Source organism: Periophthalmus magnuspinnatus, chromosome 14 (assembly GCF_009829125.3).
Source record: "Periophthalmus magnuspinnatus isolate fPerMag1 chromosome 14, fPerMag1.2.pri, whole genome shotgun sequence".
NCBI lineage: Eukaryota > Metazoa > Chordata > Actinopteri > Gobiiformes > Gobiidae > Periophthalmus > Periophthalmus magnuspinnatus.
The window spans coordinates 16751261-16768749 of NC_047139.1; the positions used below are offsets into that span (position 1 = coordinate 16751261).

Below are 17489 nucleotides of genomic sequence, written 5' to 3' on the forward strand. Positions count from 1 at the left end.
GTGATTTCAGACCAGGCAGAGAGTTGAAGGAAGTGTTTTATCTGATATCAGAAGAGTGAAGGTACAGACAGCAGGCACATGCAATTGTGGGTTTTTTTTTCGTTTTTTGTTTTTTTACAAAGGAGCCTGTATATACACTGGGAAAGGTACTGTAGAATGCTTAGCTAAAATGGACTTAAACTACTTTTACATACTGTCCATACTAGGCCGTAAATGGAGATACCTTTAACTGTTTACAGGAATGGAATATGTCACAGAAAAGATTGCATGCAGTCACTGTAAAGATTGGTTACAGGAGCCTCTTCTCATAGGTATACAGATAGTTGCAGTGTGTAACTGAAGGAGCTGGTTGTAGTGAAGACATCTTAAAATAAGTATGTGTATCATTTTTATTTGAGAAAGACGTTTATCTCCATATCTGTAATGCACAGCATTTAACACAAGTTTTAATAGCAAAGAGATTCGATTATAACAGAAATGCTTTCAGAGTCCTTGCAGCCTCTTTTGTTTTTTCATCCAATCCTCTGCGTATTTTTTCCAATTTAAAGAATGAATTATAGAGTTGAACATTTCTTCCATTGGTGGAGCTTTTCACTTACTCACTTACTTGTAGACAGCCCCATGCTTCCTGAAGTGGAAGGGGGTAATAGAAGTAGGTGGAGCTATGTACAGCATGTGTTTTTGGGCAGTATAAAGTAGAGATTTATAGCTCACTTGACAGTGCAGAGACTTCATAACATGGCTCAAATCTAAAGAATATTTAGCTTAAAATACAAATATTACACATTTGCTGTGTGTGTTACTGGCCTCTGAACATGCTCTTGAGTGCTTTTGCTTTGGCATTTCAACTTAAAAATAATGGCTGTCTTCAGATTTTTATTTCTACTGGTGCATTCCAATACTCTGAACTGGAGTCAGGATGCCATTTAGTGGCAGCAGGGCGAATTACTATTCAATTAACAATCTACAAATAGGGTTTGCAGTTTTTTCTGACATGCTAACAGAAGCATGCAGTTACAATCACTACGTTTACATACACAGAAAATTCTGAGTGCACTAAACAGCTTTGCTCTCCACAGCACAAATATACCCTACATTGAAGCCCTGGTAGATTTCATTTTCACTTTAATGTAGCGGTCCAAAACAAAACAACATGTGCTCTCAGTGAAGAGGCTGTAGTCACTGCTGCTCATCTAAAGTTTAGGTAAATCAGTTTAAACTGGACAAGGCCAGTTGTCCGTTTTTTCATGGTGTGCATGTTAACATAGTGAATGAACGCGATTTAACAATAGAAATGCTTTGATTTTGATTTATGGACTTAAAAATCGTGTAGGAGACCTCCGGACCTTTACCTGTGATGTCACAAAACTTTCAATATTGCATGTTTTATGTCGCTTAGATATTAAAACCTAATATGGTTTCTTTAATCTTCATCTGTCTGTCAACATATGTGGTCTAAACTGGAGCACTCTCTGACTGCGTATATGGTGTTTTAATTGGATTATCTACTGTTTCGAGTAACTTTAGTGCACGCAAGGTAAATTTTCAGCTTTTTGGTCAAAAACATCTAAATCTAGTGTGTGCATCCTTCAATGGACTCAGCAGTTTGAGGTAGTTGGTGACACAGAGAAAGACTGTCATGATTACAGCCAGGTGCTTCTGATCGACATCTGTTTGCAGGGGCAGAGTTTAGTCCCACATTAAGTTACAATACTTACACTACTACTACACTTTTAGCTATCTTCATGGAGACAGGTAACAAGTGTAGGATGAATGTCTATTAAGTATTGTAAACACGCGTTATGTGTTATGGATTAGATGTGGTGCAAGCTACACTCTTCACTCACACTCTGTGTGACTCAAACCAAACCTTTCAGATTACAATTCAACAGAGCCCTGCTGTCCTGTAGCATCGTGCCAACAATCCACTTACACCGGCAGACACATGTGGAGGGGAGGAGAGGGGAGGACAAGAGGAGGAAGAGAATGAGAGAGGGGAGGAGAGGGAACCAGAGAAGGAGGAGGACAGGGGGAGACGGGAAGAGAGGAGAGAGGGGAGAGGAGGGATAGAGGAGACAAGGAGAGAGGAGGAGAGGGGGAGGCGGAGAGAGATTGAGAGAGGGTACGAGAGGAAGAGAGAAGAGGAGGACAGGAAGAGAGGAGAGAGGGGAGAGGATAGGTAGAGGGGACAAGGAGAGAGAAGATGGGGAGAGATTGAGAGAATGAAAGAGGGGAGGAGAGGGAGAGAGACGAGGAGGAGGACAGAGGGAGAGGAGGAAAGGGGGAAAGGGGAGGTGAGATTAGGAGAGGGGAGGAGGAGGTGGGAGGGGAGGAGGAGGGGTGAGGAGAGGGGAGGACGAAGGGGTTGAAGGAGATGGTAGGAGAGAGGAGGAGTAGAGATGGAGAGAGGAGAGGGAGAGAGGAGATGAGAGGGAGAGAGGAGATGAGGAGGCGGTGGAGTGTTGGGGGGAGGAGAGGGAGAAAGAAGAGGAGGAGGAGGACAGGAGAGAGGAGAGGAGGAGGAGGGGGAGTAGCCCTGGCTGAGGTGGACAGGACAGGCTGACCTTGGGGTGGACAGAGAACAGGCTGTTATCACATTGTAATGAAAAACTCAGTGAGAGAGAAAGACACACAGAAAGGAGGGAGGGATTCTGGAGACAAAGAGAGGGAGGGAGATAGAGAGAGATAGAACGAGAGAAAGAACTTTTACTTTTTTTGGTTTAATTTTGTGCCACTACTTTGTACTTCTCTTTAAGTTATTTTTTATAAGAAACGTTTTCCAGGAGAGGAGGAAGAGATTCCCGGAGGGGAGGAGAGGGAAACAGAGGATGAGGACAGCGGGAAAGGGGAAGAGAGGGGAGGAGAGGGGAGGAGGATAAAGGGGGGGAGGAGGACAGATTGAGAGAGGAGAGGGGAGGTGAGTTGGAGATGAAGAGAGTGGAGGATGAGCGGGAGAGATGAGGAGAGGGGAGGACGAGAGCTGGAGAGAGGGGAGGAGCAGAGGGAGGGAGGGAGGAGAGGAGGAGAGGAGGAAGCGGTGAAGAGCGGAGAGGGGGAGTATCCCTGGCTGGGGTGCACTGGACAGGCTGACCTTGGGGTGGACAGAGTGCAGGCTGTTATCACATAGTAATGAAAAACTCAGTGAGAGAGAAAGACACAGAAAGGAGGGAGGGATTCTGGAGACAGAGAGTGTGAGAGAGACAGAGAACTTTTACGCTTTTTGGAGTAATTTTGTGCCACTACTTTGTACTTCTATTTAAGTTATTTTTTTTTAAGTAATATTTTTACATTAAAATTGTACATAACGTTGTATTTAAGTTTTAAAGATCAATGAGTAATGTTTGTCCACTGTGTCATCTTCAAATATTGTTTGATTTGACATTTACTGCACATTTCCAATAGGAATACAACAGGACCAGTATTTAGATTCAGGGACATGACTATGGGTTTATCATCTATGACCCATCAGTGTGTTGCCAAAGAAATGTTGACATGTACAAATCTGAAAATAACAAATCTGAAATGTTACATTTTGACCAAGTAAAGACCCCCAGGAAGCATGTATATGAGAAAACCCAAACAGCCCCTGTCACATTCATCTCTGTATTAAATCCATATAATCTCTCTCTCCATATGACCTCTGCTGTGCTCTGTCTGTAACCCATGACGATGAAAGGCCAGTGCACATGAACTGGGGCCTAGTCCATATCCACATGTATCTGTGTCTGCCTGCTCACTTTACACTGGCTTTTTAGCGAAGCCCAGGGAGATAAACCTTTGCTTGAAATCTTCCACAGTATGACATTAGGTTTATTTATCATTGACAGAAGCAGGTGACACCACCAGGTCAAGTTACTGGTCAGGTCTGTGGACATGCTAGCAGTAAGAATGCATGTGTCAAGGTATTTTTGAGCAATGGAAATAGCTAGTCTCCTAAATAAACCTGTTTAATGTCATTCTGTGGAAAATTGTAGGATGAGTAGAAACTAACAGGCAGGGAGCCTCCATCAGGAAAAATGCTTGCAGATTAATACAGCCAACATAGGCCAACATATGCCAATTATTGTCTGAATCAGAATCATACTATACTGATAAAATCTGTGAACACAAAAACATTTAAATAGCAATGGCATTGTTAGCATTATTAGCAATTGCTAATGGAGGCAACTGAGGTTCATGAGTAACACTAAAGAGGGGTTTAATTCTTAGAGTTATATACTGCACAGCACTAAAATTGGACAGATAAAAGTTCTCCGGTATCAGCTGATATCGGGTATCAACGGAAATTCCAATAATCGGTATTAGACTGAAGCTGAATCAGTGCATCCCTGACAGGTACACATGTAGTTCAAACCTGTCAAAGTTCTTGTTTAGTCCTGTTTTAGACCCATTTTAGTTCCATGTTTCCCTGACACTTGCTGTTACAAATGGGCTGTCACAGATGAATATGCATCATGTTAGTAGATAATTACACATTTGCTTTATTCAAACACAAAACTGAGACAATGACAGATTCCTCTCATCCTTATTTTGACAAGCCTCCAGCAGAACAGTGGGTTATTCATTATCCTCCAATCATGCAATAAAACAACATGATGAGGCAGCAATTTGCATATTGATGTGGGACTTGAATATGACTCTATAATGTGATGTTCTGGTGTGCTGCTGGTAGCCGGGAATGCTGCCAATCAGAGAGGCTCGTTATGGAGAACCCTGTTATTACAATGGAGATAATAACACCAGATAATGAGATTCATAAAATAGCCAGAACATCTACCTCCTCACACTCTCCTCTACCACCTCTTCAGAACATCACACTCTCCTCAGAACATCTCACTCTCCTCACAACATAGCCCTCTCCTCCACCACTTCCTCAGAACATCTCACTCTCCTCTACTACCTCCTCAGAGCATCTCATTGTCCTGCATAACCTTCTCAGAACATCTACACTCTCCTCCAAAGCCTCCTCAGAACATCTTACTCTCCTGAGAACATCTCACTCTTCTCAGAATATCTCATTCTCCGCAGGACATCTCACTCTCCCCGGAACATCTCACTCTCCTCAGAATATCTTACTCTCCTCCATCGTCTCCTCAGAACATATCACTCTCCTCCACCACCTCTTCAGAATATTTGGATTTTTTGTGAAATTGTCAGCGTTAGGGTAGTACTCCATTACATTTACTCAGTTACATTTACAATATGAAATTATTTGATCTTGATCTTGCACTGCTCCTTCAGATATGATGTAGTTTGTCTTATTTTTAAGATTTTGAGCACTGATTAATGTTTGTCTTTTCAATTGCTTTAACTTCAAATTATAAATCAAATATTACATCCAGACAGTTATTTGTACTTGAATCTTCCCCAAATATTTTTTTGCTCTTACTTTACTTACTTGGAACTCTACTTTCTACACTAGTTTGTAATATTATTTTTATTTTTTAAAATAACATTTCATGTTTGGCAACTCAACTCACCTCTGAAAATTGAGTACTCTAAAATGTCATATGCACATTAGGAATCTAGTATCTAAAACTGTAATTTAGATCTGTACAATCTGTTCTACGATCTGTTCTAAAATGTGATTCTTAATCAGTTTGTCAGTTCACATTTCAGTCTTTTTGTGAATTCTTCTAGACATATTTAAAATGTGAAATCTGAACAAAATCAATAATTAAAATCACAAATCTAATCACAATTACAACGCTTGTCAGAAAAAAACAAAACAAAACCTCAATGAGATTTTTTTTCCCAAATTGTTACACCTGATTTTGATGTTTTTGTGTTATTTGAGTTATTTTCACTAGACTTTTGCTATTTTGATTGATTACATAGGGTTGTCAAAAGTGTCGAAAATCAGGTACCAATCTGTACTAAAACTAGTATCGAAACTAGATACTCATTTGAGCAGGTATCAATACTCAAAATTTACAGGGCAGAAATGCTCCTTTCATGAATAGCTTTAGAATGATCTTGAGCTAGATCAGAACAAGTATAAGAACAAGACCACGTATGTTTGTTTTTTTTTGGTTTATCATTGCCGTATCAGACTCAGTATTGAGTATCAAGTCTGTTTCTTAGTATCGAAATTCAGTTTGAAATTTTCTATGGGTATCTTGACAACACTGATGACATGAGTTGTGGCTTCAGTCTTTGGGGGCGTTTGGTTTCTTTATCAAACATTTCCTCTCAGATGCATTGGTGTCAGTCACACTCATGTTTGCTGTGATTGTACACCTTTTCTCCGGTTGCAGTTTTGTCCCAGAGGACTAAAGCGTGTGTGCTTGTGGTAACGTACCTGACAGCTGCCCTCGCTTCAGAGCAGTTACTTTGTGAATGAGGCAGAGGAGCTGAGAGTGGATGCTAGCGCTGTGTAAGCTCTCTGTCTGTCACTCCAGATAAATGCACTGTTAACCTGCGCGCCACTCCACAACTGTGTCTGAGAACGCTGTCGCTGACACATTTGAGTTTTTGTTTTTTCCTCTGCGGGAGTTTGGACAGCTTTTGAAAATGGAGTACATCTCACACAGAGGGGAAAGTAGAAGTACAAAGTAGTGGTCCAATAAATTACTTATAATTTGGGGAATGTACTAGTCAAGGAAGGGTACCTTAAAAAGTAATGGTTGGAATTGTAACATTTGATTTGTAATTTGTAAAAGTGAATGCAATTAGAATAGCAAAACATAAAATCTAGTATTTTCAAAGGACAGACTGTAGACTTGCTCACAGTGGGAAGAGGAACTAAAACTTTTACTCAAGTGAGAGTACTGTTACTTCAATAAAAAAATATTACTTATATTACTTCTACTTCTATTAAGTAGAAGTAAAAGTCTGCTACTTGAAAAGTACTCCAATATCTTTAAGAAGTTACTCAAGTAAATGTAACTGAGTAAATGTAACAGTAATAGCTACATGTAATAGTTTAAACTGAGCTGGAGGGCAGGTCAGTTTTCTATGGGCAGGTCAGAATGTGGAGTTTACTGTGTAACTGTCAGGCTGCAACAACCACATGAGACATTCAACTGCACTGCAACTGCATGGCCAGAAGAATAGTAGAATTGGTTTTATGGTTATGTTTTTCTGTTTCTGTGTTGATTTAGCTTTGTTATTTTAGCTATTTTCCTTTCATTTGCGTGTTGTGTTGTTTTCAGCATTTAAAATGAAGATTTAAAGGGAATTGTTAAACACTCTGCGCTGTGCTATCACATAATCTCATTGTTTTGTCTTTGTCTCTTCAGGCAAATAAACTACGAACCAAAACTCTACACAACACACTCAACCCAGTGTGGAGCGAGACGCTGACCTACTATGGCATTACCGATGAGGACATGGTCCGCAAGACTCTCAGGTAACAGTCCTGTGCGCCTACTAGGGTTTTCAAAAGTATCAAAAATCAGATACTAATCTATACTAACACTAGTATCAAAACCCATGTGAACAGGTATCGATACCAAAAATGTCTCATTCACAGGAGAGGAATAAACCTTTACTAAAGAGCTTTAGAATGATCTTGAGCTGTATCAGAACAAGTATAAGAATAGCATAAGCTAGTATACACCCATGGACTATTATGGAATGTAGTGTTGTAACGACACTAACATTTCAAACACGAGTTTGATACTAAAGAATTGGCTCGATGATACCACAAGGATAATAATAAGGCCCTTTTTAGACAGCAGAATGTAGACACAAGATGATGCCATAAGGTGGAACTGAGCATTTTGGGCACTGGGAGGCTTAAACTATACAAATACAAATGTAGATGTAGTTTTGATCTTTATTCAGTCATTTTAGCACTCACTCATCAGGTCATGACCCTGTGGACTCAAATGGAGTGGCTGACCCTTGACCCTAGGACTGTCAATCTGAACCATCCCACATATTTCAGATATGGACTCTCATCTGGGCTAGTGACACATGAGAGGAGGAGAGCAGGGTCCCAGCTCCATGACCCTCTAGTGTTTGTGAACTCATGAGCTGTGTAAGATGCTAGCCTCAAATTCATTAGACTATAAGACATGACCAATACAGCCAAGCTGTATATTTAGTAACTAAATATAGGGTTGGTGGTCTGATTCCAGACCCATCCCAAGTTCATACGTCCACTGTGTCCTTGGGCAAAACAAGTCTTCCACATTACCTTCACCTCTGTGGTGCTGATGGGGCAGCTGTGGCTCCAGAAATACCCACCAAGTGTGGAATGAATGAATAATGCAGGAAATTGTAAGTGACTAAACATTGGCAAAAGAATAGATGTATTTGTATTATTTTACTACACTCAAAAATGAAATTTTAATATCTTACCTTTTCTTACCTTTTCCATTTCAATATGCTTTGGATCTTGCCTGCCAGGTACAGAATGAGCTATCAGTCTGCTCCCCTCGCACTCGTCATGTCTCAAGCCAGAACCAAACATGATCGTCCAATCAGATATGTTGTTTTCAGTGATGCAAGTGAAATGAAGGAGCACATTGGTCAACTGTCATTTTCAAATTAAATTTATCTCATGTCAGATTAGCAGAGTTTAGTGTTTCGCTCATTGATTTTGCAGAAATATGCATGTTTTTCAGTCCCCTGTGATAATTTTTCATTTCATGCTTGTCATTTTGATCAGTCACACCCATCCGAGATTCAACAGTAACCAGACTCATGTTTTCACAAAGTACTGACGAAGTGTGTTTTCTGTCATTGAAAAAAGGTGACAAACAAGGTGGTGTCAACATTTCAATTACAAAAGAGCTAATAGTGAAGACAATTACATGCAGGACATCAATGTGACTAGAATAAAAAAGATGGCAGCTCTTTCTTTTTTCCAATAACACAGTCTGACACTAATTTCTAAGTTATACACTGCAGCAGATTAATAAATAAAATCTTCTGCATCAATAAACTCAACTTCTCAACATATTAAGCATAACTACAATAGAGCCCCATCAGCCTATTTGATGTTATAATGTGTTTTATGCAGCTTTGCAGATATTTGTTTACATTTTACAGAAATAAAACTTAAAACCACATGGCTCATTTGCATAACCTATAAGTTCTGAAAAAACAACTACCTCCTTTTGCCACTGCTGCTGCTGTCAGACTAAAGGACAGGATTCTGTGTTATATGTATATTTGTTCTTTTTGTGACATGGGATATGTGCTGGTTCCCTTGTTGTAGTCCGTTTTCTGGATGTTCTGATTTTTACTGAGCAGCTGTTGTTCCCACACTGGATAGAAAGATTAGGATCCACCAAAATCTGTGACAGCTCCTTTTCACTGCTCCTTACTCTTAGTAAAATTAAAAATATAGTGTTTGGAAATATTCAGATACAATTTTATAATAACTACACGTAATTTAAATGGACATAGCTAACCTAATAGGAAGTGAGCATGGATGTGTGTTTGGCTCCATTGAGTCTGGCCCTAATTCACTTTCTCTTGAAAAACTGTCGCCCTCTCCCTATAACTGCTGCTGTCAGGCTCACATTTTGTTAAAGAATTAACATACATGAAGGTGCATATGACAGGTTTTCATGTTTTCCTAATTCTGATGGTGAGATAGTATCTGTTATCATAGTTTTTAAATCAGTTAAGTTCAGTTTGTGAAGAAAATGATACAAGAAGAATACAACAAATGTAACAGTTTATCATAAATATTTGTATTAGTCTAATCATAACTATTGTGTAATGTAGTCAGGTTTGGCAGTTGTTTACATTATGGTTGCTAGGTAACATTTATGGATGTCTCTGTTATATCTGCTGCCTGTGTCCAACCAGGAAGTAAAATTCTAAACTTGAATGACTTGATATGAATATGTTTAAGTGAAATAACCTGTCATATGCACTTTAAGCCTTTGTTCATGCTTTATTAAGACCTTTAAATGTGTAACCGATCCTGGATGCTTCTGTGCAGGATTTCCGTGTGTGATGAGGACAAGTTCCGACACAACGAGTTCATTGGTGAGACACGCATCCCTCTGAAAAAACTCAAGCCTAACCAGCTCAAGAACTTCAACAACTGTCTGGAGAAGCAGCTGCCTGTGAGTACCACCACCCACACACATGGTACATGTATACAGGACAACTAATGCCCCATTCACTTGACACTGGTGGAATTTACACTACACAAATGTAGCATATGGCTGCATGATTTTGGTAAAAACTAATAAAAATTAATAAAACAATCCCATGTATTTGAGAACATGTTTGTACAGGTCTAAAGTCCATGTACACGAAGATTCAGAATCAAGAATCAAGATCAGAATAATTCCAGCCTTCACGATTTGATAATGATTAACAGCCCTGATGTTGTACTATATGAACAAGGCTGGGCTAAGTGCAGTACTGCATGAGTGGGTTAAGGAAATAAACTCCTGCATCATTTGTTTCTAAAGCAGAAGAGTTTGGACTAGGGTTGTCAAAAGTAAAAAATCAGAAACTAATCAATACTAATGTTAGTATCAATTAGTTTTTGATACTAGACAAGCTATTTTTTGAGCAGGTATTGATATTAAAAAATCACATTCATAAGACAGAAATTAACCTTTCCTAAACAGCTTTGATCTTGAACTGTATAAGACAAGTATAAGACCACATAGACTTCTAAACCCCATGGACCACTATGGAATCTACCTGGGTGATTGAGGGATTACACAGATACAAGGCCACATGGTAACATAAAAGAAAGTACTACAGTTTAATGTTGAGAATTAAAACATTGCTGGTCTCCGCTGTGTGGCTGCTTAATCAAGCCTGTTGCTCATGCGAGCCAGAGCAGGCACAAGAGGAAACACAAAGACTAAAGAGCTAAATGGCAAAGTCTTAGCAACAAACATTAAATAAAACACCCTTTTCTATGGAGAGCTAAAGGCAAATAAACAGCTTGCCTGAGGCTGTCTGATTTAGTGCTGTCTGACATGCACTTCAAACTCCACCCCTCCAGACATGTCTCTGACTCCGCCCTGGAAGGTGTGTCAACAACACCTGCAGCTAATCATTAATCAGTGCTAGTGCAGCCTCTGTAGCTCAGTGAGTGAATTCTGGAGGTTCTGAGGTTTCACATGAGGCATGGCCTGCCCACTGAGAAAGAGAAAAACCTGTACGTGTCCTCTATTTGGAGATTAAGGCTCTGGCAACACAGGGTCATCATTTATAATACCCTTTTTAATTCAGCAAAAGCACAGGCTTCATACTGTTGTTATGCACTCAAATGGTAGCAAATAGACTAGGAACAACATGCTAAACGTAACTTTAACAAGACATGTTCAAAACGCAAATACAAACAGCACAATACGGAGAAACCATACTTTTAGTGTGTCGTAATTATTTAACACTTCCAAACGAGTGGTTCTCAAAGTGGGGTCTGGCACTGGGGGTCTCTGGGCCATATGTTGAGTCGCCCAAAAATTGTGATAATAGTTGCTCAGTATGTAAATACTACAATTTCTCATGATGTACAATCTCACATAATGTTTGATGGAAACAACTACACCAACAAAATAATGACTATGAGAAATTAATCTTTCTTCCAAACGTGGTTATAAACTTGGTTTGAACTTCTGAATTTTATTGCAGAAGATGATGGGGGGTCCTTGGGATTTTTTATTATTTTTTTTTACAGATTTTGAGAACCTCTGTGTCTAAACAACATAAAGAGTATAATACACTACAGATATACTGTAATTTGTCTGTAGCTGGCAGTGAGTGCTCTCAGCTCATCAGGCAGAACAGAGCCTGGGTCGAGTGACATGTCAAGAGCTGTGTGAGGTCAAGAGCATTTACACAGAAGGAACAAACTCTCTCTCTCTCACACACACACACACACACACATACACACACACACACACACACGCGCGCGCGCGCATGCAAGTACACATGCACATGCGTACACACGCACACACAAGACAGCACAAAGTAGACTTCGGACAACAGCTCCTATCCTTGTAAGGTTTTGCACATGTGTCTGACACCCTCAACTTAGCATCGTGATTGTTATAACTTGTTCCTAACAGACAGATGCTCTGTAGTGAGGCTACGTGAAGCACATCAGAATCACTTTGGAGTTATACATGTAGGAACACTTGTGATTTCAGTGTGTATGTTAAAAGTAAAAGAAACAAACCCTCAGGGATGTTAAAGTGCATGACAGGTTGGACGCATAGAATTGTAGTTAATATATTTATGTTATATTAAAATATTATTTATAATTATATTATTAAAAAGATTTTGGTTAAAATCTTGTCTAATTTTCCTTTGTTTGACCATTTTGGTTTATAATTTTACTTCCTGGTTGCACAGGGGCTGTAGATGTTATATACACAGAGATAATTCCATAACTGTTACCTAGCAACCACATTGTAAAACTCCTCCAATTTACACAATAGCATCTTTTGACACATATAAATGTTTATGAAGTATGACATCACATTTATTGTGTTAAAGTCCTGTTTAAATGTTAAATGTTCCTTGTGTGTAAACTGTCCTTGTATTTGGATGGAATTTATACTAATGACAGAGGGATTCACAGCAGGACTTCCTGTTATTTTTAACTTTTTGCAAACTTTTCTTGACAAGCTGCCACTTTGTCAAACTGTAAGTGTAGATGTAAGTTTGAGCTGTGAGGATTACAGAAGGCCCTGTAAAGGTCGTGTTTCTGCCAAAAACAGGATCAAGAGTGGGTCTAATGAAGCATAACTTTGTCCTTAATATCTCTGGCAGAATTAGGCCAGTCTCCTCATACCAGTCAGGTCAAACACACTTCACTTGATTTCACTTTAAACATGGAGCATTACTTATTGTTGAGGAGTCATTCATTCAACACAAAACTCATTGGTATCGGTAACAGATTGATACCACAGCACTTGACATAGTAGAAACAAAAATCACTGTATCACCAAACACTAGCTTTAAGATGTATGCTGCTGCATTTAACCATTTTTTCATAAAAAAAAAAACAACAACAAAAAACAAAACAACAACATATTTTTCAATTGTAAATAGCCCTGCCCTCTAACTAGTTTAAAAAAGGTACCACTAGGCTGCGCTAGCACTGATTAATGTTTGACTGCAATAAATCAACTGGATTTCAGCATTGAAAGTGGCAACACAAATGTGAAACTCATCCTGCTTTCTGGATTGGATAATCATTTTGAGAACATAACATATACAGCTTGGCCATCATTTGCAATGTTTTTGTAATTAAGAGTACATCACCATTACAGTTGTTATCGGTAAAAGCTATATTTAAATTGAACATGTTTACTTTGTATCTGAAACAGTTTATGGAGTTTAAAGAGGGGGTGTTGTGTATTTTTTTGAGCTTTCTACAATGTCAAAAATGTGTTCCCTTAACAAAAAGATGCCTGAAGAAGTTTCAGATGTCATCCATACATGTGTGAGTAATTTAGCAATCTCTCCTGGGCTCTATTCAAACCCTCCTTACGGCTGTAAGATTCTGTTCAATGCTCAGCCAAAAGTCTACATCACCTATGCTCCCACGCAACAATTTTCCATAAATATACAAAAAAACATGATTCAAAACTGAACACAGGAGCAATTTGTCAAATCTGATGTGCAGTAGTTTCATTAGCGGGTTGCACACTGATCCTAATGTGATAGTACTCTGAAGGGGGAATGACGTAACATGGGGAGCAAAGAGGGAAGACTAAGAGCGTCAAAAAAGTTATAGCAACATGTTTATACGTTGTTTCTGGCAAATATAGCATTTTCAGAACAATAAAAGGTAACCTGATGGTCTAAGTATGTTATGTGTTAAGAGTTAATACCCCGGAAAAATAAAATATCCCTCCTTAAAATCTAAATCTTACACATGATTCCTTTAATAGACAAGTGCTGCTTGTTTCTGTGTGTCATTAAATTCTGTATACCTTTTAGACAACGCAGCTATTTGTTAGAACTATACTGATATGTTGAGACATTCTGTCATCAAATCTAAGCTTTTAAAAGTGAAGTGGAGGTGAAATGACTGCCCATGCTTTTTTCTCCTCAATAACATAAGTTTTACAGATTAATATAGTTTACAAACATGTAACCAGAGATGTGTAGAGAAGACAAAAATTGTACTCAAGTAAGAGTGCCATTATTCAAAAAAGAATATTACTCCTAACATAGAAGTACAAAGTAGTGGTCCAATAAATTAATCTAGTTAGAGTAAAAAAGTATTCTAAGAAACTACAACTTAATAAACAGTAACATCTGATATTTTACACTGAAGTTGATATAATTGGAGGAAAAAGAAACATGAAATAATGCACAAAATCTGATATTTCCAAAAGATATACCATAGAAACCTGAATTTCAAATGTTCAAATCATTTCACATTGTCAGTATAAAGCTTTTGTCACTTGTAGACTTAATGTTGTAATAAATTGAAGTAGTTCTGATGCAGGAGAAGTTTATTTATCATCAGTACCATCCGTTAGCATCAGTAAAAGACATTATGATAGTTGTCAGCAGTGTTGTCCAGTCTAGTGCAGTCCGGTCTGGTCAGTCTAGTCGAGCTATGCTTCTAGTTTTGCACGCTGATTGTGTTGTGATAGCACTCGGAAGGGGGACTGACTTAAAAAAAAACATATTTCTTGAAACACATTAATACATTGTTTTCGACAAATATAGCATTTTCAAAACATTTTCAAAGGTAACAAGATGATCTAAATACAATATGAGTTAATTAATACCCCATAACAGTGGTGTACTGAGTATATACAGTATTCAAAATGCTCAATACTAGTTCAGTTTTGTGTAATATCATTCTTTTATCTTCTAAAATAGTGATGCAGAGGTGTCATAAAAAAACTGTATCGGTTGTACATCTGCCCGCGCACAGCCCCTTTAGTTTTTCCCAGTGTTGTTCCATTGCAATATCTGCCTGTGTTGTGTTGTACAAGTGTGAAACATGAGGCTGATCTCTGTGTGCGTGTGTGTGTGTGTGCGTGCCTGACTAACCATGTTAAACAGTCACGCCACGTTCAGAGCCCAGGACGTACTTTGGTTATGGCTCAGTCCGTTTAGCATGCTCCCAAAATAAAGCAGGGGAGCGCGTGGGTTAGCATACAAGGAGGTTAGAATGTTGCAGAAGAGCTTTGTAACGCTGTGAAATGCCAGTGTAGCTCTGTCACGGTGTCAGGTGAAGCGTGCTGCTGTGACAGTCAGATGGAGCTTGTGGGTTTTGGTGAGCACAGACAGGAACAATGCAAATGGAGTTTAGCCTTTAATGACCTTATTCTTCCCCACCCACTTTTGCCTCTAAATGCTACTAAGCCGCACTTTTTTGTGATGGCACTTCTGATTCATTTCAATGGAGAATTTGAGAAAAGTTTAGCCACTAAAATATGATATGATATAAAGTCGGTTGATTTGTGTAAAACGTTCTATGTACATGTGCACCAACAAGGCAACACTGCACTGATCCTTCAGGAGGCTTTAAAATGGCTTTGTAGTCCATATGAAAACTTGTTTGCTGTCAAGATTGGTATCCCCACGCAAAATAATACAACCTGAATGACGATGACGGTGCCCACAGTAACTTCTGGAATAAGGTGAATAGAGAATGGGAACAGGTAGACTGAGAACAAAGACATAAGAGCGACTACTATGCACCATTACACATTTTTCAGTTTTAATACCAGTATTGATTGCCAAAACAGGTCCCTGTATACACATGTATCTCTGGCGAGATTAAAATTACCTATTTTACCTATGTATTAATGTGTCCTCATCCAAATCAGTTCAATTGAAGCAAAAAAAAACAACTGTTAACTTGAAAACTACCACTTCACAAGGTGAAACAGAGCATTTGGAGCTTTGGAGATATAGACAGACCAAACTCAAACTGAGTGATATATGGGAGATAGCTGATCTTCCATCTAAAACTCCATCAAAACGTCTTCACTCCTACAAATTTTTCTCCAGTTGACAGATTTGATCATTTTCTTTTAGTACAAATCTTAACTGGACGACTGACAGTGATATACAACAGCGACTTGTATCCCGTCAGACACATAAACTTTATGAAGAAGTGAACTAAGGGAGTGTAACATCACCCATAGCATTCTGCTCCAGCCAAATGAAGCTTGTTGAGGTTGGCAGTTATGGGGCAAATTTGGAGTTGAGTTCCATATTTAGAATTCCAATCATGAGTATCATAGCAACCAAAGAGTTCCAACCAATCCAGAGTGAGGCTGTTGAAGGTAACGCCCCTTCTGCCTGCACCTTTGGTTTGACAAGGGGCTGGAACTTAGCAACGCTGTCGATCAAATGTGATGCTAACTCTAGCGGGAGTAACCTTGAGGAAAGAAGGTGCTTGATTGGTCTGTTATCAATTTTTATATCTTGATTAATGGACAAAATAGCCAAATTAAAACACCAGGGTCATGTAGGGTAAAGTGATTTAAAATGAACATTTTAAGACCAGAATGGCAACTCTGGCAGCAACAGTAGCAGAGAGAGGGGCGGCAGTTTTTCAGTAGAAAGTGAATTGGAGCCAGAGCTGATGGAGCAGAATCGCGCCCATGCTCACTTTCTATTTGTAACACTGTGGCTAGCTGGTTACCTATGTCCATTCATAGATACAGTTTATGGTCAGACCTGAAGAAGCCTCTTGGATGAGGTATTCACGTATTCACTCCAAAACGTTTGCCCAGTTGACAGAATTCAGTTGTCTTTTTGTCTTTTCTTTTGTATTACTCAAACTTGAATTGAAATAATTACACATAAGTAGAGAGCTTTGTTTGAAGATGGGGGTAGGTAGACCACTCAAGCCTTGAATGCGGAACAATATAGGATTACTCAAACATGCTGTGTGAGTACTTGAAGTGTAAATAAGACATATTGTGCTGGTGTCTGCTATATCATTATAATCTATGACCTCCATGGATCATTATGTTATAACTTGCACATTTTAAGTCTCAAGTCAACAAGCCTGCATGCTGTGGGCCCCTCCTATGGACAGCTGCAGATCACATTTTACAACATTTCTTTTTTTTCCATTTATACCAGAATAGCTACATGACACTGAATCCTATGTGTATTACAAGAAGAAATTTGAAGAAGAAAGTAAGTAGAGAGCAGTGGACGTGTACCGGTGGTGACAAAAACGGGGGTAGTTGTCCATAACCTGTACCCGCAGAGCCATAAAACCCCAACTCGCCAACGCAAATAAGTGATGCTTTATTTGCGTTGGCAGGTTTGGGATCATTTCGACAAATACACAGTACATGGAGTGTGCCCTTTTTTCCAATTGGCCATGTGTATCTTGAAGTGAAATTACTGTGTAGGGTGGGAGGGTGAAAGCTGTTGCCCTGGTAACCCCAGAGGACAGATCATACCTGAGCTCTGCGGCACGAGGCTACGTTGCTACCCACAAAGACTATGGGAGAGAGAGGACATTTGGGGTGAAAAAGGCCGATGGTCCAGGGGCCAAACATCCAGATGGAAAACGAATGTTAAATTCATTGTTATATTTTTATATTTCCTTAAAC

The 17489-nt window shown here is 39.1% G+C and overlaps 2 protein-coding genes across 2 annotated transcripts in view; both read left to right on the forward strand.

Moving 5' to 3' along the window:
- tmem248 (transmembrane protein 248) overlaps nt 1–17489 on the forward strand; it is a 286123-nt gene that overhangs the window by 197133 nt on the left and 71501 nt on the right. The window lies entirely within an intron of this gene.
- Nucleotides 1–17489, forward strand: part of doc2b (double C2-like domains, beta) — a 143995-nt gene that overhangs the window by 106020 nt on the left and 20486 nt on the right. Inside the window, exons 4-5 of the mRNA XM_033978453.2 lie at nt 7242–7351; nt 9905–10031. Coding sequence (XP_033834344.1) covers nt 7242–7351; nt 9905–10031 — 237 coding nt within the window. The remainder of the gene's footprint in view (nt 1–7241; nt 7352–9904; nt 10032–17489) is intronic.